The sequence below is a fragment of the Tamandua tetradactyla genome, chromosome 2, assembly GCF_023851605.1.
Source record: "Tamandua tetradactyla isolate mTamTet1 chromosome 2, mTamTet1.pri, whole genome shotgun sequence".
Classification (NCBI taxonomy): Eukaryota; Metazoa; Chordata; class Mammalia; order Pilosa; family Myrmecophagidae; genus Tamandua; species Tamandua tetradactyla.
In genome coordinates, this window is record NC_135328.1 from 218,059,877 (window position 1) to 218,082,203 (window position 22,327).

Consider the following 22,327-nt stretch of genomic DNA (forward strand, 5'->3'; position numbering starts at 1 on the left):
TGTACTGGTCTCCTTTCTTGCTGGCTGGAATGTAGGCATGATGGCTTAAGCTTGAGCAGCCATTTTGTACCATGAGGTGGAAGCAGCATATTGAGGATGGTGATGCTGCAGGATGGGAGGCTGGGACTCTGACAAGCACCAGCTGCATGCTGTCTCTGGATTCCCCCAAACAACCTTTTACACGACAAAGGAATCAAACTCTATGCTATTTAACCCATTGCTCTTTGGGTTTTTGGTCACTTGCAGCTAATACAGTGTCTGATTCCAGAGCACACTTTCTTAACCGCTGTCTTTAAAAAGCTGCTCATCTCTCTCATCCTTTGCAGACCTTCAGGTATTATTATAAAGCCCTTGGCACAGTGTATGACCCAGAGTAGATGCTTGACAAATGGTAACTAGCCACTATTCTCATTGTTGTATTGCTACATGTAAAGATGTGCCACCCCAATGGCTTTGCTTAGCAATCCAGAATTACCAGCTCCACTAGGGAGGTGGGCAAGATGGTTTTCCTAAAGCCCCAAGTGCCCACCCCTGCCTGGAATCAGAAGAGAGGGCTGTTATTTTGGCTCTAGGTCTTCAAACTATTTGTACCAAGCATGCATTTATGCCAGCAACTGACTTAGGCACAGTGGACTAAGTTATAAAGAGGAAGAACTATTTTCACCTGGGCAGTGCCATGGAAGGGTGGCCAGGACTGGTGAGATCTGATCCAACTGGGAAGCCCTTTTGCACTGGGCCTAGGAGAGGGCACACCAGGAGGTGGACAGACACCTTCTGGAGTTGCAGGGAAGTGAACTTAATGGTCTCTCGGGAAACCCTTTCAGAGGAGCCAGATTTGCTTATAAATAATAGGCATGTCAAAACACACGATGTCTGGATTTGGCATTCACCCTAAAGAGTTGAATGTGCCATTTGTAATAATTCTTTCAGATTCTAGAGCAGCGCTATGGAAGCTTGTCCCAGCACTGGCACTGTGCAATTAATTAAATTGCCCCATTATATTTCCCGAAGTGGTGACTGTGAATCGGGAACGGCCCTTCGCACGCTGCTCGTCTGGGCGGCTCTTTCTCAGGTGCCCACGGGCTCATCAAGTCTCTGCTACAGCACCAGGCAGACAGGGGCCAGGTGGATTTTTTCCAGCTCCCAGGTGGTCTATAACTTGAAAAATGAAAACACATGGAAGTGTTTCCTTAGGAGGCGAAGGCAAGGAGAGGTGATTGGGACGGGGTGGGGGGACAGAGAGAGATCCGGGCGAGGAGTCAGAAGGCGACAGCATTGCACAGCACCAGCCCTGCTCCATCCTGCTGCTAGCTCAGGACGTGCTGCCCTTGTCTTCTGGGGATTCTGCAGGCTGAGAGGCCCAGACACGCTCCAGGACGCTCTGTTGAGTGGCCATCGGGAACAGGAGGCACAGAAAGCAAGTGAGCTTTGTTTTATGGTTTCCTGGGCAGAGGCACCAGCAGCCCGTTCTGACAGCCACTCAAAATATGAGACGGTGATGTTCCCTGGCCCCTGGATTTAAATTACATCACCAAGGAAGAAACTTCTCGAAGGAGACGAAGCTCCACAGACAATGATCACTCATCGTGGATTTCAAATTGTCATAAAAATATAACTTGAATGTTAAAAGTGAATTTCAATTAAGGATTTCATCACATATATTTTGCTCCAGACCGCAATAAAAAACTTATTTCGCTGCCCACAGCAAGTCTCCTGTGACATCTCTTTGAAAACCAACTATTTTTGAAAGCCAAGTTAGAAAAACACATGTGCTCAAGGGTATAAAGAAAGCGGCATTGTGCATAAAATGTAATACTGAGAGGGAGACCTTAGTATACTGACATTATAAAAACTGGATAGCGATGAGAAATAATATTTTTGCAAATGTGGCAAACATAAATGCCAAACCTGCAGGCAAATTTACAAAGCCCATCAGGCATCGTGGCATTTTGCCACCGGGGTGTGAAGGAAAGCGGGCCAGGTAGGGTGCAGGGTGGTGTCACCCCAGGGTCTGTGATCCCATGCCAGCCCCTTTGTGTGGAGGGGCACTGGCCGGAGGCCACAGAGGGCAGCACGAGGGGGCTTCGGGGAGCCTGAGCAAAACACCAGCTCCAGAAGAGCTCGGCCCAGGAGGCCGGGGGCATGGTCCTTCAGGCCTCCTCTGAACAGGCCCCCCTGTGGCTTAGGGCCAACTCGGGCTGATGATGACTGCCTTTTTATTAAGGTAAAATTCACATAATACAAAACTCACCATTTAAAGTGTACATTTCAACGGCACTTTGTGCATTCACAACGTGGTGCAGCCATCACCGCTGTCTAGTTCCTAAGCATTTTCATCATCCCCAAAGGAGACCCCACTAATTCGCAGTTGCTTCCCTTCCCCTCTTCCCTCAGGCCCTGGCAACCACTAATCCTCTCCCTGTCTCCGCGGATTAATCTATGATGGATGTCCATACGCCTGCAACTGTACTCGCAACTGCAGGCTTTCTGGGTCGGCTTCTTTCACTTGGCAACGTGTTTTCGAGGTTCATCTGTGCTGTGGCGTGACTCGGCACTACATTCCTTTTTATGGCTGAATAATATTCCATCAGCTGGATAGACCACATCTTGTTTCTGAGATCATCAACACTTGGAATGCTTTCTGATTATTTAATGGGGTTTGGTTCTCTCCCTGGCAGAGCACAGAGTTGGTTACCCAGCCGCCTAGCACCATTCGCTCAATGAATGAATGGGAGGCACTGGGGAGGATATGTTGGATGCTTTCCCCGAATTTGTTTCACACCCCCTCCTCTGCCCTCTCTGCCTAACACATAAAAGTTGAGGCAATTTCTTCTCTCACTACCTCCCAGAACAGACTCAGATGTGTTTAAGCCAGGGGTTGGCAATTATTTTTCTATAAAGGGCCAGAAAATGCCTGTATCTTGTCTGTAGGCCACGCAGTGTCTATTGCACCTTCTCAATTCTGCCCTGGATGTGAGGGCAAAAACAACCATCGGCAGAGCGTGAACAAATGGGCCAATGGAACCTTATTTACAAAAGCAGATGGCCGATGGCACTCGGCCCGCGGGCCTCGGTTTGTCCACCCATGGCTGGAACTAATGAACATAAATCACATCCCCCTCCCCAGGGTGATTGGTTCAGGGCTGCCAGATGATCCAAGCTGGCCCAATCAGAGTGAAGCCCAGGACCTTCTGCTCTCTGGTGGGGACAAGAGATGTTCTCTCTCCTTAGGAACAGAGGAGGGTAGGGGGGTCTCTAGCAGCAACAGCCATTTTTACTAGAACAAGCGAAGTCAGCCTGAAGATAAGGAAAAGCCAAGGAGGAGGAGGGTTTTGAGAGAATACTGGAGAACAGGGCCAAACTCTTGATCAAGCCAGGCCCAAAGTCTCACTCATACTTGCCTGTGTTCCCATCATTAGGGTCACATCACTGCTGCACCCTCAATTCCTGGTTCTTCAAAAGTGCTCAGCAAATACTTGCTGAATTAACAAACACGGACATTGTCAGCTCTCTTCTGGGGTAGACGGTGGGGTGAGGAGGGGAAGAATGGACAGCTTAGTTTCCTGCTGTAAACTCAGCTGGGCTGCGGCTCTGGCTGGGATTGGGGGCAGGGTCTGCCAACAGTGCTGTTCCAGTGTGGTGGAGCCTGCTTTGGAGTGGACAGGTAGTGGGGCTCAGCGCCTCTGGGGGATGCAAATATACAGTCCCATCTGAGACCTCATCCACAAGAGCCTTGGGATGTGGGCTCAGTATGAAGCAGCACCAAGGGAGAAGCTCCTGCCCTGAGATGGGTTCTCTTCTCTTGGGCAGAGATGAGGACAAGCCTAACCATTACTGGGCAGACATATTGCTGGATTCTGTCTCCAGGGCAAAGAGGCACCAATGTCAGGGCAGGGGACGTCACTGGCAGTCAGAGAGACGTGTTCTCAAGCCCAAACTCTATCAATCCCTGGCTGCATGACCTGGGACTGCCATCTGCTCTCTTCTGGCCTCCAGGATAAAGCAGGTAAGACAATGCTTACCCCCTGGAGGGCAGTGTCACCAAAGAGGAAGGTGGAAGGGGCATGATGCTCATGCTATTAACCCCCTGTGCCCTGAGGAGCTCACTGGCATGGAATGACTGCATCTCTCAGGCATGCTGCTGACTCCCTGCCTTGACTTGTATTTGTAGACGAGTCCCAAGGTCCTGGGCCCAGGTCACCAAGATGGCCAGGGTGACAGCCTGAATACAACGCAGCTTTCCCAAGTAGCAGCTACCCAAGCAGACAGGCAGAGGTCGTCGTTGGACAAGGGCACAAGACTGGCCAGAACAGAGTGGCTCACTGTCAGATGCTACCCAGACCCAGCTGGGTGGCGAAGGCAGCAAAAAATAAATCAATTCATAATCAAATAAATATGAGCTGCGTTTTCACTCTTCTTACTTGTGCAACTTGAGATATCTCTAGACTGAGGTGGCCAGAGTGCTGGAAATAAACAAGACCCAGGGGAGCCTTTAGGTGGCCTTGAAATATTTATTCGGCTTCCCTATTGGCATTTTAAAAGCTACAGATCTGTGGACTCAGCAGCCGGTCCTCCAAGGCAGGCAAGGGGTCCAGGAGGCTGGGAGGGCCCTTGGTAGGGGCCAGTCTCATAAAAAGGGACATTTGGGGACAGCAGAAGGCACTCCCTGCCCTCCTGGGAACCTCTTTCTGAGCCTCAACCCTGTGTCCCGTCCTTGTGGAGAAAGGTCAGCTTAGAGGGAAGTGGCTCCGTAAATCGTGTACATTTGCATTAATCAGTCATGATTATGATCAGATTCTCAGATCTATAAACAAAACCCGAATCTCATGTCTGACAGTGGGGTCCCAGCATTTACTGCTGTCCCCCAGCCTGGATACCACTGGGGCTGCGGTCTCCCTGCTGGGGCACCTGATGGGGAAGAGGGGAGGCCTGCCTGGGGGGCGGCCTGGGTGCTGCTGCCTGGTGAGTGAAGGTGAGTTACAATGATGTAAACCTTGGTGAGTTCACCCATCCCCACGAGGCTGCAGGTCCCCAGGGCTGTTGCTTTTCCTTCTTGGGCCAACATGGGTGCATGCACGAGCCTCAGGCAACCGGGGAGTACCAAGGCCAGGTTGCCATAGCAACAATTTCTCTTTGAAACAGGATCTTACTTCTGCCTGGTGAGGTGATCCAAGGATCCCAGTAGAGTCACCAGGTGGGGCCTACGGCATCTTTGGGGCAGGCCCAGGACTGGCTTGAGTAATTCCTTGTTGGCTCCTGGAAAGTGGGGACTAAGGCTTTGCCTGAATTTGCATGGACCAGTGAACCATTCGGCGAGTGCTGCAATGTGCCCTTTCTCAAGGCGGCCATGTCGGCTCTCCCGATGTCCCCAACAAACAGGACCCAGGCCACACACTCATTAGCCCTCTGCTTTGAGAATTCCCAAGAACACAAAGCTTTACCAAGGAGCCCCCTCCCTGCAACTGCAGTGCAGGTAACCTACAGAGGTGCAGGGAAGAAAGGAAACCTGGCTTTCACCTCCAGGCTCCCCACCAGGGCTGGCGGTCATCTACACAGGCAGTCAGTAGCCCAGGGGTTGGGAAACCCAGAACATTCCCTGAGCTGTCACCTCCACTCCCATAACACTTGAGCATCACTACATCCATGTGAGAACCTGTGCCCGCTGCTGAGAGGCCCTCCACGCTTCCTTTCAATGCAACTGGCTGTCCTGAAGGTGGGTCCAGAAGACATTCTACCCCCATGTGTGGAACCTCTGGAGCCCCAATCCCATTGCAAAGAATGAAGTCAAAAGATTTGTCAACCCACCTTCCCCTCTGCCCAAGCACGGCTGAGCTGGAGCAAATTACTTCTGTACTGGGGAGAAGCAGCTATTCAGGATCCTTTTGTAATTGTCCACGGACCCCTCCTCCTCTCTCTGTACATGCAACCTCTGCTATGCAGCTGGCTCTTTTCCTGCTTGCCCTAGGATAGCAACAATTCCCTTTTGCGTTGAATGTGAAAACTCTTCCATTTCCAGTTTGAAGCTATTACTCTTATTTCCCCTCTCTCAGCAGTCCACAAATTTTCTAATATTGAGAAAACAACGTGCTTACATGCACACATGTACATTTTCAACTCTGCCCATCCCGGAGTGGCGGCATGGAATAAAGACTCCACTGGAATTTCCTCTCTGCCTGGGAAGGAGCAGTTTGGATGAGGCGGACACTCACTGTCTGTGCTGAGATGGGTGGTTTCCATTGGGGACCTCACGGTTTCCTTAGCCATTTATCAATGACATGAGCTAATTCTAGGACTTTCAGAGGGAGCTGCTGTGGCCAGCACAGGCTGGGAGGCAGGCTCGAAGGCCTTCTCCCTTGGCACTGGCCACCTGTGAAGACCCCTTCCTGCTTGCCCTGACTTTGCCAAAAGAGCAGCCGGCCATCCCTGTTCATCCCATCAGTGGGAGAGTTCTTTATTACCCAAGGAAATTGAGGATGTCCAATAGAGAGGGAGGAATAAATCATTGTTCTCGGCTAAATGGAGTAGTGCAGATCTGCTGAAAATGCTGCCTTTTATCAACAGTGCAAATAATGAAGATTCCATGCGCTGAGAACAATGAAATGAGCCACTACCCTATTGACGGGGTATTTGTACAACTCTGAGTTATGTTTCAAAATCAGGCTCTATTAAAGATGCAGAACCCTTTTCAGAAGCAAAAAGACTAATATTGCTTTCCAAATAATTTATAAGTTTCCCCACAAGGCAAGGAAGCCAAGTTGTCTAGAAGCTGGCGAGGGTTGTTTTGGGTTCCCTGTCGACTCTCGGCTTCTCTGCTCCACTGGGTGTGATTAGGTCCAGATGCCCAGGCCCAGAGTGGAGAAGGCGTGTGCCCCGGGAGAGGGGTGGCGGGGGTAGGGGTGGCGGGCGAGGGGCGGGACAGCCCATCTGCGTGCACACAGCATCCACACCTGAGCCTCATTTCCCTCACCTGCAGCCAACTCGAGATTCCTGGGGACCAGGAAATACATCGGTCCCTGTGCTTTAGCAAGCTGTCCTTACCCCACAGTTTTGGCAGAGGCTCTCAAAGCTAGTGATTTTGCTCCCTGGGGGCTGCTGGCACGGCTTGAGGCATTCTTGGTGGTCATGTCTGGAGTGGCAGAGCTACCGGCATCTAGTAGGTGGGCACCAGGGATGCTGCTGAACAAATGACCGAGCACAGGGCAGCCCCCCAACAAGGAACGACCTGGTCCAAACATAATAGCGCCAAGCAGAGAAACCCCAGACTAGAGTTGCCACTTCATTTCCTCCTCTGTCCCTGTGCTTCCTACTGACCAAGGGCGGGGGGTGCTGCCAAGACCTGGGGAGCCTCCACCAGAGACTCTAGACTAGTGATAAAGCTCCCAAGTGCAGGCACCAGGAAAGGTGATGTCAGCCTGGCTCCAGCATGACCTGGCTCCCTCGATGCTCCGGGTGCCACCACTGAAGATGAGAAGTGGCATCAGAGGTGGTGAAGAGTGCCAGGCTCTGGAGGCAGACTGGCTGCGTTCAGGTCCTGCCCCTGCCCTGCCCTGCTCTATGACCAGGAGCCACTTGCTTCATCTCCCTGAGCGTCAGCTCCAGGCATCAGGGCAATAAAAGAGCAGCGACCTCCTAGCGCAGCTGCCAGTCTTAAACCAGCTTCTCCATGCAGTGAGCTCAGGCCAGCGTCCAGCCCAGGATGAGCTCAGGGACCAGAGGCCCTGATTTTTGTTAAAACTGATAACTATGAAGTGGGCTGAGAAAGTGAGATGTGTTCATGTTGAAGGCTAAGTCAGAAAACGATGCAGCAAATCACAGGCCTGTTACGTCGGCAACTCCTTAATCAGGAGCCTGCAGTCCAGACCAAGAAAGGTATAAGAAGATTAGATGGTGGCTTGGGATGCAGGGGTCTGGATATTTTCCATCTTTTGAATGCTGGCTTAACTTAAATACACCTACCAAAAAATTAGCAGTATTTTCAGTCTTGAAATGAACTTTCAGTCTTGCCTGGCTCTGCGCTTTTGGCCCAAAGCAGGTCTATGCTTCACCTGCAATGGACTCACCCATACTGGACAGGGGTGGAGAGCTTCGAAGGGGAGGGAGGTCAGCACAGGGCTAAGGGTGGTCCTGGAGGCAGCTACAGACAAAGAGACATTGGGGAGGCCCACTCCCAGCTGACCAGGGGCTTTTCTCAAGGCTTCAGGGCCAAACCATGTGGCCAGTGGGAGAAGCTTCCAGGCTGGGTCACAGCAGAGGAGGCCTAATAAAGCAGAGCACTCATGTCCAGTCCAGGGCTTCCCCACACTGGCAGCTCAGGTCTGGTCAGAGATGTGGAAAGAACTGGATGGACTCCAGGAAGGTCTCACCTGGTCTCACCCACTGACTTCTTGTGCAATCTGAGGGGCCACAGAATCTATCTATATCCTGGACAGTTCCAGAAGCCAGGCGCACCCCCCACCCACTTCCCCTGCAGTGGCGACTGAAAATGTCCCCAGACAGTGCCAAATGTCCCCTGGGAGACAAAGGTGCCTCTGGTTGAGAATCACTGAACTGGATGATCTCTAGGGTTTCTCCAGCTCTCAAATGCAAAGATTATGAAAGTAGATACATATTCGAAACACATTTTGAAGAGCTGAGAAGACTCCTGCCACGCACATGCTTTACTGCCAGCAGAGGCAGGGCTATTACTAGTGAGGTCTCTGGCAGTTTTTAGTCACAAAAACACAAGATTTTGGTGAGGATGGCCATTAAAATTGGGGCAATTAGAACACAGGACTTAGAGAAAAAGGTGGAAGGTTCTGGAAAACCCTGCTCGGTGGCAATGAGGCTGAGGTGGGTGATGCATGTGAGAGTTGGACTGATGTTGTGAGTGATATGTTAGGAAGGAAATTTTGCATTATTTCCCAGTTAATACATTATTGACATGATGTGATTTTAACTGAGTGTTTTTATATGAATGTGAGAAAATACATTTAAAAAAATAGAAAAATACCCCAAAACACTGAATATTAAAGCCCACTCCCCTGCCATGCTTTTATTTCTTACTTAGCAATCTATTAATCCTTGACCAATAACACGTGTCAATAAATAATACCCGGTGGAACGTGAAATGCTAAAAGCGTTTCCAGGAATGTGTGTCTTCACTTGAATCTGACCCGGACCTTCGTGGATTATTTTACTCCATTTCTGAATAGGCTTGTTTCTTACATATATTTTAAAACCCTTGGTTTCAAATGTACCTTATTACATTTTAAAGTCTTTGGATTGTAGCGGGAAAATGTTCTGCACTATAAAACATGGAGCATAGTGGAGGTTTGATGGGTTTGCTTCTATTTTCTACCCCACAAAACGCTTTCTTAAATGCCATTAAAATTTAGCATACGCCATCGTAACCAGGCTGCATGTTCCATGTTGAAGTCAACTGACTTCCAAGTTTTACTTCTTCATATACATCCAGTCAAACAAAGTTGTTGCTGCAGCCAGGGGTGAGGCACACGGCAGCCCTCCCTGCAGACCAGCCAGGGGTGAGGCACACGGCAGCCCTCCCTGCAGACCAGCCAGGGGTGAGGCACACGGCAGCCCTCCCTGCAGACCAGCCAGGGGTGAGGCACACGGCAGCCCTCCCTGCGTGGACCAGCATCTGCTGCCCTGCAGAGAGCCGTGGGTTTTAGAGAAGTCATGACTCATGGTGGACAGGATGGAAGATTCCAGAAAAGAAAGGGGCTACATTGAGGCAAAAGGGCCCAAGGACCTCACTGGGGGCCGGTGTGACCTTGGACACCAGATGAGACCCTCTCGGGGACTAAGTTCTCATTTGGTTTCCAGTCACTCTCCAAAATCACCTGGAAACTGGGTATGGTGGAAAGAGCACTAGACAGGGAGTGCCAGGCCTGGGTCTCTGCTTGGTTCTGCCCTGCCAGCCCAGCAGCCTGCCTTAGCTTCCTGGGGCTGCTGCAACAAATTACCACAAACTGGGGGGCCTAAGACCACAGAAAGTTATTCTCTCCCAGTTCCAGGGGCCCAGTGTCTGAACAAACCAGCAGGGCTGGTTCCTCCTGGAGGGTCTCTCCCAGCATTTGGTGACTGCCAAAAATCCCTGGCACCCCTTCAATCTCTGCCCCTGCTGTTATAGGGTCTTCTCCACAGTGTCCCTGTATCTCTGTGTCTCTGTGTCCAAGTCTCCGTCTCCTCTGCCATAAAGACCCCCATCCCAGCACTCCGGGCCCACCCTAGCGCAGGATAGCCTCATCTTGACTTGGTAACAGAAGGCCACCTTTACCCAGGGATTTGGCCTTAAACCCCTCCTTTTGGAGGGACACAGCTCGGCCCATCACACTTCTTTATGAGCTCATCCAGCTTTTCCCAGCCTCGGGCTCTCAAATTTCAAGCTAATACCTGCGACAGGAAACCTGGCTGCAGACGGGCGTTGGCTGCACCTGGACCCCACCATGGCTCCCAACCTGGGAGCAGTAGAACGATGGGTACCTCCCTCTGTTCCTGGGCCCTGGCTGAGGGTCTGTGTGAGATCCCACTCCCCTGCCTCCTGGTCCCCATGGCGGGGGGAGAGAGCCCGGCCTGGATGCTCAGTTGGCGTGAGGCCGGGGTACCTGCGAAGGAACACGCAAGCACCGAATGCGTCACGACGGGGGGTGGGACCCCCCAGCAGGCCCCATCAACCTGCAGGGACAGCCGCTCTGATGGCAAGTCTGAGCCACGCTGGGGGCGGCGGCAGTTGGGCCTCTTATGTTGGGGGAGCTTACAGCGGCTCTTTCGTTTTACCTGGGGCTCTGTTCTTCACAGCAAATTGGACCTTTCGCTCTGAAAGAAATAATTACTCTCAGAGGAGAAGCGAGCTGGCCATGAATGCTGATATGACACGCAATGTCACCTTGCCAGTCAAGAGAGGCTCCGACTCCCCAGCTTGGGTCCTGTCCAACTCCCCATTTCTTTCTCATGATGGAGGTCACCTCTCTCTAGAAAGTGTTGATCTCCAAAATGACAAGGAAGAGAGCTCCCGTCAGCAGGATTTTTTTTGTAAGAGGAAAGAATGGCAAAGAGATGAAAGAATTGGGATGGGTGGGGTGAGAAGGGAAAGGTCTGGAGACGAGGCCAAAGGTCAAAGTTTGTATAACCAGAAGCCAAGGTGACCGTGATGCTCCATTCAAAATAAGCTTCCGGGGCCAGGTGGGAAATGGGGGACTTCCTTGTCCATTCCAGGGAGGGACCCCATAGCCAGGGCCCAGGGAACCTGTGACTAAGCTGCAGGCTGGCAGCATGTCCCGGGAAGCGGACAGGCGGCCGCTGGTGCCGGTGCAGCTCGTGGTCCGGGAGCTGTTTTAGGTGCGTGAGCTCAGAGGCTGACTTGCCTGGGGCAAATACAAGCATCTGTGGCCCACACGGGCGGGGAGGGGAGTAGGGCTGACTGCTATCATTGGCCCTCTGCAAGGAGAGAGCATGCACTTCGCCTGCCGCAATTTCGTCCGCCGAGTGGGGAATTATTGGCCCTGGGAGTTGTAAATTATTCCATCTGCCCAGCGTCCAGAAAATAATTCTAGCCATGTGCGCAGCCACCCAGAGCCTGCGAGGGGGACACAGAGCTGTTCGGAGCCTTCCAAGGCAGACCACGGCCTCGGGGCAAAGGCTTCCAGTAACCCTCCCCGACCCCCAGGCATTGGGGGTCTCGACCTCGGGTCAGATCCCCAGGGCTTTCTTTCCACAGGTCTATATAGCTCAAGGTTGAGTTCAGCGGAGCAAGGCAAGGAATAAAATGTGGCAGTGAAGGAAGGTAGTCAGGCTAGAATTCTCTGAGCATCATGTGCTTGGCAGAAGGGACAGAGACATGCCCAGGACCTTTAGGAGTTACATGGCCACCTTGCAGAGAGTACCTCCCTAAACCTGCGCTGCGCTCTGTTGCCGATGGGAAGGGGCACCATCTACTAACTATTTCCTGAGTGCCACCTGCCAGAAGCTGCCGAGTACACCAGAGGTTACAGGGACCAACTGAGGCTGGAAGGGGAAAGGTCACAGCCAGGTAATATTTACACACCTGAGCTCTATGTGGGGCAGCCCCAGGTTGGGAACTCAGACCCAGGAGGCCAGGCGACTTTATGCCAGGTGGCAGCCACTTCCAGGAATTTGCAGTAATTGCCACCACTCGCCCTGCCAGGGACCTGACCTCCACTGGGGAGGCTGTGCCAGCTTACTCAACCTTCTTCAATCATTGGAAAAGCTAAATTTTGGGCCACATTCATCTTGCTGGTGAAACAACCCGGAGCTGAACTCTCAAACCAGTAGTGAACGGGAGAACTCCAATGAGAATCTTATGAAGCAACCAAACTGGAAGGAGAGAAAGGGACCCTCTTCATCAAGAAGGGGGCTCCAGAAAGAGACCCCAGCATTTTGACCCCTGCAAGCCTTCCTTCCCTGCCCCACCACCACCCCACACAGTTGAGGCTATACGCAGGCTCCAGGCCCTGGGAGGAAAGAAGCTTTCCCACACATTTATATGTTTAGAAATATAAAAAAAAATAGAAGGGTCTGAAATTATGTTTTTAATATGAACAGGAGGTTTTAATCAGAACAGGAGAAAGGAATTCCTTTCAAGTAATAGCCCAGTAATAGCACTTCCTAAAGTAATGAGATTTCAGTATTCAACAATAAAATGTGATCTATTCGGGATTCAAGGAAATAAAACTCCAGAGATAATTTTAGGGTGATTTTCAGAGGCTGCAATTGGTGTTACAAGTTCAGACCATTAGGCCCAGCCATGGAGGATGGCAGCTGAGGGTGTGATGCTCTCCCATGGCCTTCTCAGAGAAGCTGAAAGGCAGTGTCACCTGAGGGCACCTGTCCCTGGGACCTCCAGGGGCCCTGGCCAAGTTTGAGGTTGGCTGGACGTCCCAGCTGCTCCTTGGCTTGGGCTCCTGAAGAAGGCTGGGGCCAGGAGGTGGTGGTTCTTCACCCCCAGTGAATGACTCTCAACCCTCCATCATCAGCCACACAGAGCAGAGGTCACCCATTATAGAAACCCACTCCCATCCTCAGCACCATTCCCCTGACTCGATTGAAAGGGGCACTCAGTTTGACAGGTTTCTCATTCATTCATTCATTCATTCAACAAGTATGTACCAAGCACCTGCTTTTTGCCAGGGACTCTAATCGGTGCTAGACGCACCATACGCAATGTTGCTACTGGGCTTCTCCAAGCCCCACCAGCAGAGAACTCCTGTTTCCCTCCCTGCTTCACCACCAAGAACCTCCTAATCTTCTTCTATGTCTCACCTTGAACAGTCTTTCCTCAGGGAAGCCTTCCCTGACTCTTAAGGCTAGGTTAACCCTTCCCCCACACAGGCTGTAGCAGCATCCTTTGCTTCTCCTTTACAGGTCAAGTCAAAGCTTTAACAAATTGCCACGGACTCAGTTTAATACACATCTCTCTGGGTAGACCACAAACTCCAGGTAGGCAGGGGATTTATTCTCTGCAGTGCCTCCAGGTCACATATGTCACCTACACATAGCCAGTGTTCATTGCACATTTGCTTATGAATCAATGAAGTGAATTAAGAATTATCCCACAATAGAAAGCGCTGGACTAAGGAGATCAGAGCTTCAGAATTCATGTGGGAAAATCCCTTATCCTTGGGAAAGAAGCTACATGGCTTTTCTAAACGTGTGTTCCTCTTTGTAAGCTGATGGGTCTGGACTAGGTAAATTATTTTTTCTGTCTTTAAACTTCAGTGACTCTCCGCTGGGAACCTGTCCCCGGGTGTTTCCTGGTCCCTGTGCCTCCCGGGGAAGGTAGCGAGGTGGAACTGCTTTAGCAAAGGGCACGTCTACAACAGCTCATTGACGCTCCTGGCGCATCTGGCTGGCTTCAGTGCTCCCCAGACTCTGTAGACAGAGGGTTCCTGCTGAGGTCGGCTGGACTGCATTACTTCCAAGAGAAGATGGACAGTGAGCTCCTCCGTCCACACTGGCTGGGCCAAAAATAAACCTGTTAATAACAGAGCTTAAATCCACCTGAGGGTCTGAGAGATAAGGCTCGGGCTGATGGTTTGGACATCACCCATTCTGCGAAATATTACTTGCTGGCAGGAACCAAACCACCTGATTTGCAAACTACCATCCCCCGAAAGCCAGAAGATACACGAAGGAAAGGATTAAGTGAAGTTCGGCTGAGAGATGATGTTCTACAAAAGGTCACCCCCCAAGATCATTCCTCCATTCATTATTTATTAACAACCTCCAAGACATGAGCTATATCAAATGTCCAGCATCGGGAAGATGATAAAGTAATATTTTATAGCTGGAGGCCTCTTAAAGGTGTTAACAAAAAGCTTACAAAGTGATTTCAACATGTTACAAAATAATTTATTAAGAATTTGCTGTGGCTGAACATTAAAAAAGGTATTAATCACCAAGGGAAAGGGAGAGGCAAGAGAAACAGCCCAGCTCGCATCTGCAAGCAACACAATGAGCGGGTGCCACATTCTCATTGATCTAGCATGAGGTGGGACAAGGGCACCTAACACACCACTCACACCTCATTCGTTTTTGAACTTGGCGTAATGTCTGCCTCAAAAAAATGTCCTCAAAATTCTCCTACTCTAGACAGTCTCTCTTAGCTGGATGGGTTGCAAGGACAGTCATGGTCCTCCAGGTGTCTACAATCATCCTTGCCCCAACTCTACCCAAGCCCACAACTCTACCCAAGCCCACAACTCTACCCAAGCCCACAACTCTACCCAAGCCCAAAACACTATCCAAGCCCACAACTCTACCCAAGCCCACAACTCTACCCAAGCCCACAACTCTACCCAAGCCCACAACTCTACCCAAGCCCAAAACACTATCCAAGCCCACAACTCTACCCAAGCCCACAACTCTACCCAAGCCCAAAACACTATCCAAGCCTACAACTCTGCCCAAGCCCACACTTTACCCAAGCCTGCCAATTCTACTCAAGCCCACAACTCTACCCAAGCCCACCAACTTAACCAAGCCTATAACTCTACCCAAGCCCACTAATTATAAGAGAAAAAGCTTAATAAAACAATAAGCATAGGTTACAAAATTGTGTCTGGGGTATAAAGTATATAGGGGACATATTATGAACTTGTGAGTATACTTGGCCATGTACAGATAGATGTGACCATTTTCAGGTGGGCCACCTGAACTGGCCTAAATATAGAGAAATGTTTCAGAGTTAGTTTTCTAAAATGTATGGATTACGACCTATGCATAAGCTCCTGGGGGACAGATATCAAGGATTCTTCCTTGAAGAAGAGCTAAGACAGAAAGCGGTCCCAGGGCATTGGGGAGCAAGTCTGAGATTTCCTCGCAGAGCGCAAGGGAAAGGGAGAGTGAGTAATATGAGAATCAAAGGTGATTAATATACATGGCCCCCGTTCTATGAGGAAACTTGGTGTAAGCTGCCAAGCAGATAAAGTGGGAGGATTCCTACAAAGAGAATTTTCACCCAGAACTCTTTTAACTGGTTGCAAATCATCTTTTGCGTATGGAATTGATTGCCACATATAAAAGTTTAATGTACCCCTAACCATCCAGGTTAATATTTATTGCATGAAATGGGATTCACCTTGACTTTTTAAAAAGTTGAGCTATGGAAAAGTAACTTAGGTGACTTAGATAATAGGACCTGTGTATTCTGGTTTCTTCTATGCAGTCAACGGTGAGGCACATGGAAGTCCCTGAAGGAAGATGTCACTGCCCAGCATGCCAGGCTTTTCTAGGCTTCTGCCTTGGCCTGGTTAGCTGTGACTCACCACCAAGTGGCATCTGGAAGGCCACTTCCCAGGGAAGCTCTTCTTGAACATCAACCCTCTGCCCTGAAGTTCCCCTTCCTTGCTTGACTCTAATTTCCATGAGACGGGGGCCCTAATCTGTCTTCTCACCTCTGCAGCATCAGGACTGGTGATGGGCTCCAGCTTACAGTTCTGGAGATAACTGGTGAATGTATGAAGGCATGTTCAGAGAGAACCGTGGGGTCCACCCCTTTCACTCAAACCAGTGTTGGCAGGTCCTGATGATGAGAGATCACCCATTCTACCTAACATGGGGTTCCTCTCTCTTTCTGTCAAAAGCAAGTGATAGCCAGGTTTGCAAGTACATGGAGGAGCCAAACCAAGCTTCTGTTATAAACCCTCCTGTGAGCTGTTTCCCTGCCCAAGGAACAGGCATCCACAACAGTGTTCTAAAACCCGCAGCCCCATTTTCCAGGGGCACGTCCCACTGACAATGGCTGGTGTATCAGCCGCTCGGGAGCTTCGGCGAGCATGGAGAGATTTATGTGCTGCAGAAAACGACCCTATTAAGCTCAGCAGTAAACTCCCTTCAACCAAACCGGGGTGTGCCCGGACTGCCAAGTGGAGGAGACAAAGCCTGCGGAGAGAAGGGGCAGGTGCGGCGGGGCAGGGAGAACCTCTCGCTTCCACTCGCCTGCTCTTCCCTCATGCCTGGGACAGCAAACGCCGCCTGATCATTCCACCAGGCCGGGTGAGGACAAGGCTGAGGTAACAGGACAGACAGAAATAGCTGCAGGGATCATGTAACGTGGTGGTGGCGGGGGGAAGGGAAGGGGTGCACAAAACCCCCAGCCTCCCTGCCTTGGTTTGCCAGGGCTGCTGTAACAAGTACACAGACTGTCAGGCTCAGACAATCGGGAAATCCAGCATCGAAGTCTCCCGAAGCCCGCAGCCTTCCAGTGTGATACCTGGCAGCCTGCAGCTCAGTCTCTGCTCCTGTGCTGTGGCCGTCTCTCTGACCCTTCCTTCCCCCCCTTCCCATGTTGAAATTTCTTCTATTTATAAGGTTTTCAGACATATTGGCCTCAGGTCCACCCTCATCTTAACTGATGACATCTTTGGAGAGTCCCTTTACAGACTCACACCCACGGACCGGGGCCTAGCACGTGAACACGTCCTTGTGGGGTGTGACTCAGTCCACAACCAGTCCCTGGGTCCCGGCGCCGGGTGGGCGCACAGAGGCGGTATGCCTGACACCTGCCTGCACCCCGGCTCGGGGACCTCCTCTTACAGGCGGGAAGCGGGGTGTGGGGGTGGGGTGGGAAGCTGAGCCTGGGAGACACTAAGTCACACAGCAAGGTCACACAGCTGGTAAACAGCAGAACTGAGATATGAACACTGTTTCCATGAACTCAAAGCCTGTCTTCTCAGGCCCACACCACTGCCTCGGTCCCGACAGGACCCCTTCTTTGGGGGAGCCACCTGCTGGAAACTCCCTCTTTGGCCAGTTGCAGCTTCTGTGCTGCGAGGCTGTATCTCCCCCTTTCCTAGCTCTGAGACCACCCCCTGCCACAGCTGTGGTTGAGAAGAAGGGGGTGACTTCTCTCTGCTTCTGGCGCATACATCCTGCTCTCTGCTCCACAGACGGCGGGTCAGGCCCAGCGGGCTCTAAGGAAACCACCACGCTGGGCAGTAGGGCATAGCTTACTGGCCCGTCTGTAGACTGCCATACTGCCATACCTCTTTGCAAATAAGGGTGAAAAATAAAAAGATTCTGGTCACAAAAAGAGCTAAAAGCAAATGCATCAGGAGAGTAGGGGAGAGAGAAACGGATTCTAAAGTAAAGGGTTCTAAGAAGAGGCAACGCTAGGCTGAGCATCTCAGCATGACCCTTTTGAGGAAGGTCATGACCCAGGGATGGGCCACCTGAGCCCTATGCCTCCTGGTTGACTGGGCCCCAGGTAAGGGGCATGGGGTGGGGGTGGGGGGTCGATGGGAACAAGAGGCAATATGCAATTTGGTGAAGCCAGCAATCATCTTCTCTGTTCTGGGAAGGGTCTCTGCGAAGTCTGGCACCATTTTGGGCCCTGCTCAGCATACCCTTCTGGAACCTTCCATGGCCCCTGCACACAGCATGGGGATGAGGGAGGCTGGCCATCCACTGACCCTTCCTGCTCCCTGAGTCTCGCTGGGAAGTGCTCCTCTGACGTCCACCACTGGTCAGAAGCTGAATAGCTGATGCAGGAGCCACGTCCCCTGCACTCTTCCACCTGACCCACCTGGTAGCCTTCTTATGCACAGGTGAGCCTGCTCTCCACGGACAGGGCTTTCAGGAAGGGCAGTTCTACCTGCCCATGTACCTCCTGAGCCCACTGGAAGTTGAGATTTTATAGTCAACCCAGCCAGGCTACAGAGCTCCTGGGGCCAATCAGAGACCCGCCCCTGGCCATGGGGGCAGGGGACACAAAGCCGGGGCAACCTGTTCGTTGGTAAACAATGCACTTCATGGCAAGTAGCTCCGTTTAACAAGACCCCGAGGCCTCCTTTCTTCTGGAAACAGCAGCGCTTCCTGCCCACGAGCCTGCCGAGGCCCATGGGGGGTCCTGGCTGACAAAGAGAGGAGGCTGCAAATCACTTCCTCTGCAAAGACGAGGAAGGAAAATACATCTCTATTCAGCACCTAAGATTTATTTTTGCAAGCTCGCAGAGGTAGCCGAATCTGACGAGGCGAGTCTGAAATCTGTGATGAGGGTGCAACGGGGAGAGGGGGACAGCGTGGTAGTGGGGAGGGGCCACGGGGGCCCCTGGAGGGAGAGATGGCTACCTGAGCGTGGCGGCATTGATAAAAAGCACAAACAGAGTAAACAGTCATCAAGCAGAGATGTGTTTATTACTAATTATGAGAAGCTTGACATGCTCCCACTTCTCATAAAATAAATGAAGTCCATTTTTAATATCTGCTTCCATGACTTCTAGATGATAGGCAAATTTACTTTTAGGTCATATCTCATTTCTCTCATCCAGGGGTTTTTAACTGCAGATTCAGAAAATCCACCAAAGATCCCGCCTCTCGGCACAAGGACTCAGGGGTGTTGTTTGTCCCATGACCAGCAACCACAGCCTTTCTCATTAACCACCTTATTGGCAAAGAGAGCTGTGGGAAGGGCTCTCTGGAAAGGGGGCTGTTCTCTATGCCCATGAGCCTCCCCCCCGACCCCCCAAGATCTGAGCTTTGCTCTTCATCCTGAAAATGAGCCCACAGATCCCCCGGCCCAATCCCCAGCAGCCCCCAGCCCAGCCCAGCCAGCACGGGGCTCCTGCCTGTGGCCATGGAGGGTCATAGAGGGTGAGGAGAGCTGTCCAGGGAACACGAGGACCTCCCGCCTCATTCCAGGGTGGGCCAGAGGCCAGGCGCCCCACTCACACTGCCGAGCTCCCACCCAGGGATGTCCCCCAGTGGAAGGGGGCGAGTGACCCAGGAGGATCCAACTCACAGGACCCCGAGGAGGCTGCACATGGACCTTAAGTGTGACTGTCCTCGAGGAGGAAGGGGAGGAGAGGCAGCCTGCGGCGGGGGCCAGGCTGCGCAAGGGGCTGGCTCTTGGCGTGGCCAGCAACGATGGGCCTTGGCGGGGGTGGCAGCGGTGGGAGTGAGCGCAGCCCACAGTCATCCGAAACGAGACGGGAGTCTCGGCTTGGCCATCAAAAGCAGCTGCAGGTGGAAGAGCTGTGCAAACTCTCCCCCGCGAAGATGCTTCTAAACAATAGCATTTATATTTATCGAGCAATGACTATGTGCTGGGTGCTTCGCACGGAATCCTCAGCCAACCCTCAGACTCAAGTCTTTTTATTCCCATTTTCAGGTGTAAAGCCCCAGCCTTGGAGGTGTGAGCAGCAGCCCAGGGACACAAGGCTGATATGTTGGAAAGTTGGCCTCAACTCCACCTGCGCTTTGCTCTAATCTCTGCTCGGCCCTGTGCAATCTCTGGGAGGGAGGGAGGCCTGGAAAAAAGGAGGGAGAGAATGAACAAAAGGCAAAAATAAAGAAGGGAAGAGAGAAAGAAGGAAAGAAAGACTGACCAGGAAAAAAATACCCCTATGGGCGGTATATTTGATAACCATATTACAGGGGGGCAAAGCTCGCAGCCGAGGCTCCTGCCTAGAACAGGTATACGGGACGAGAAACAGAAACAGGAAGACGAGATAGGAAAAGACAGTAGAAGTTGGGGAGAAGAATTATGACCTCAAATTAAAAATATGTATTTTTTAAATTCAGAAACAATGAGCTAAGGAATAATAAAGTACATTTTTAAATCCCCATCTGCTGACTTCAAGATGCTCTGTGATGGCTTTTATTAAACTGATAAACTTTAACTGGCTGTATCTAAATTCAATAAAATTCAAAACAAAAATTAATTCTGTTTTCTAAACCCCGAGGCAGGCCCTGACTGTGCAGCAGTACCTGGGCCAGTGCTGGCTCCAGGGCCCTTTGCACCCACCCTCCGGGCACAGGGTCCCCCCTGAGCTGAGCAGGAGAAGCCCCCACATTCACCGAGTTTCCTAACACAGCCCGTGTCCATCCGTTCTGTAGGCAGAAGCGGCCCCAGGATCTACTGCCTTTCCTTCAGAGTGTCCTGAGCTGCTGCTTAATGATCTAATTATGAAGAGACGGCTGCTCACGCAGTAACAATCATCATCACCATCATCAACGTAATAACAGGAGCTCGCACTATTGAGCGCTTCCTGTATGCTGGGAGCTGAGTTAAATGCTTTGCATGTGTTTATTATCTCACTCAGTCCTCACAATTTCCAATTTGTTCAGTACCCAGAAGTCGGAGGCATGTTTTAAAAACGCAAATCGATGATGATATTTGCCTGTTTAAAAATAACACAAACAAAAACAAGCAAACAAGCCAAAAGCCCTTCAGTGGCTTTTCCAAGGCCCTTTGGATAAAGACTGAAATCTTTAAAGAGCTTTATCAGTCCTGCATAAACCCATCTTGCTGAGTCTCATTTCTAGCACTCACATTTAAGTAAGAGAATGAAGGCACAGCTCTGGGAAATGGGAATCACTTTCCCCACCTTATAAACAAGGAAACTGAGGCCCAGAGAGGTTAAGAAATTTGCCCTGGGTTGACCAGCTGGGAGGGATATCTAGACAACTTAAGTTCTTTCCTCTTTGCTTTTCCTTCCATCAGCTTCCTCTCTCCTTCTCCCCAGGAGCCCCAGATGGCTCAGTCTGAAGCAAAAGGACAAGGCTCAGGAAGAGAGGCTGGGTGTTGGGCTCTTGAGAACTGCAGCTTCTGCAGCAGCAGCCATGGGGGGCGGGGGCTGGAGTGGGGCGGGAAGGGTAAGTGAAGAATCCATGGGTGCATTCCCCCCTCCCTGGCTGGGGTTCTCCATGATACAAGATGACACTACACGAGTCTTTTCCCTTATCTTACCCACAAATTTCCTGAGAGCCAAGAGCTCCACCAAAGCACCGATGAGTCTGTGTAATGCAATATCTTCCACCTGGACCCAGAAGATGCCAGAAGTGCATGGAGCCCCTGCTTCAGCAGTGATGCTGGCTGAGAAGCCTATGGGGACGGGGCGTCCTGAAGACGAAGACGTGGGGCTGACATCACAACAGCAGTTAATGTGGACCAAGGCCCACTCTGAGCCTGGGGCTTTACAGGCATCATCCTGCCAATCCCTGGCCCAACCTGGGAAGCAGAGTGTCACAGAGGAGGAAACCGAAGCCCAGAGAGGTGAGGTGAGTGGAAGAGGCAGGGGCTGACCTTGGTCTAGATGACTCCAAAGGCTCTGCTCTGAGCAGTGTTCTGACCGGCCCTATGACAGCAGGCGTGGGTGGACTAGGAACCCGCAGAGTGGAACCCTGCCCTGCCGGCAGTGGCCTGTGGGCACTGGCCTGGTGCCTCTGGCTGTGAGGAGGGAGGCCAGGTCCTGTCCATGGAAGCCCTGCAACAGCCCAGAGCTGGTGCCCACCTTGTCACAGGTGTGCCTGTCCACCCCATTGGGTAAGACCTCCATCAGCCAAAAGGAATGAGCTGGCCAAAGTCAGGGGCACCTCGAGCCTCCGTGCCCCCACCTCACACCTGCCAGTCAGCCCTGACAACAGCCGCCGATGGCCCAGCTATCTCTGCCAAGCTCTCTCCAGCCTTCCAGATGGTGGGCAAACCTTTCTGTCTCTGGACCATGCACAAGGGTGCCACCCCCAGGCCCCCCTGCAGGAGGAGGGACAAAACTAAGGGCCCCATTCCTTCTGGCAAAAGATGCCAGTCATTCTCCAAGGTGCTGGAACACATGTGAGCCCCGAGCCCACTGCTCTCGGGCTATTCGCCAAGAAGAGGGGGCGTCAGACAAACAAGATACAGAAAATTAACTCAATATATTCTAATAGTTGAAGTGTTATGAATAAAACCAAGATAGCAGGATGTGAGGGTGAATGAGGAGGTCTTTTCAATGGGTGGTCAGGGAAGGCTTCTCGGAAGAGGTGACATTTGGGCTTAGTTCTGAATGAAAGGAGCCAGCCTGGAAAAAAGCCTGGAGCACAGGTGCTCTGG

At 51.5% G+C, this 22,327-nt stretch overlaps 1 protein-coding gene across 16 annotated transcripts in view; it reads right to left on the reverse strand.

Moving 5' to 3' along the window:
* Nucleotides 1-22,327, reverse strand: part of CAMTA1 (calmodulin binding transcription activator 1) — a 964,086-nt gene that overhangs the window by 340,833 nt on the left and 600,926 nt on the right. The window contains exon 6 of one of the 16 annotated variants that reach the window (XM_077151458.1): nucleotides 19,596-19,763. The exons of the other annotated variants lie outside the window; for them this stretch is intronic. Within the exon in view, the coding sequence (XP_077007573.1) occupies nucleotides 19,719-19,763 (45 nt within the window). The 3' untranslated portion in view covers nucleotides 19,596-19,718. Of the gene's footprint in view, nucleotides 1-19,595; nucleotides 19,764-22,327 lie in introns of those variants that run through there. 16 annotated transcript variants of the gene reach the window in all.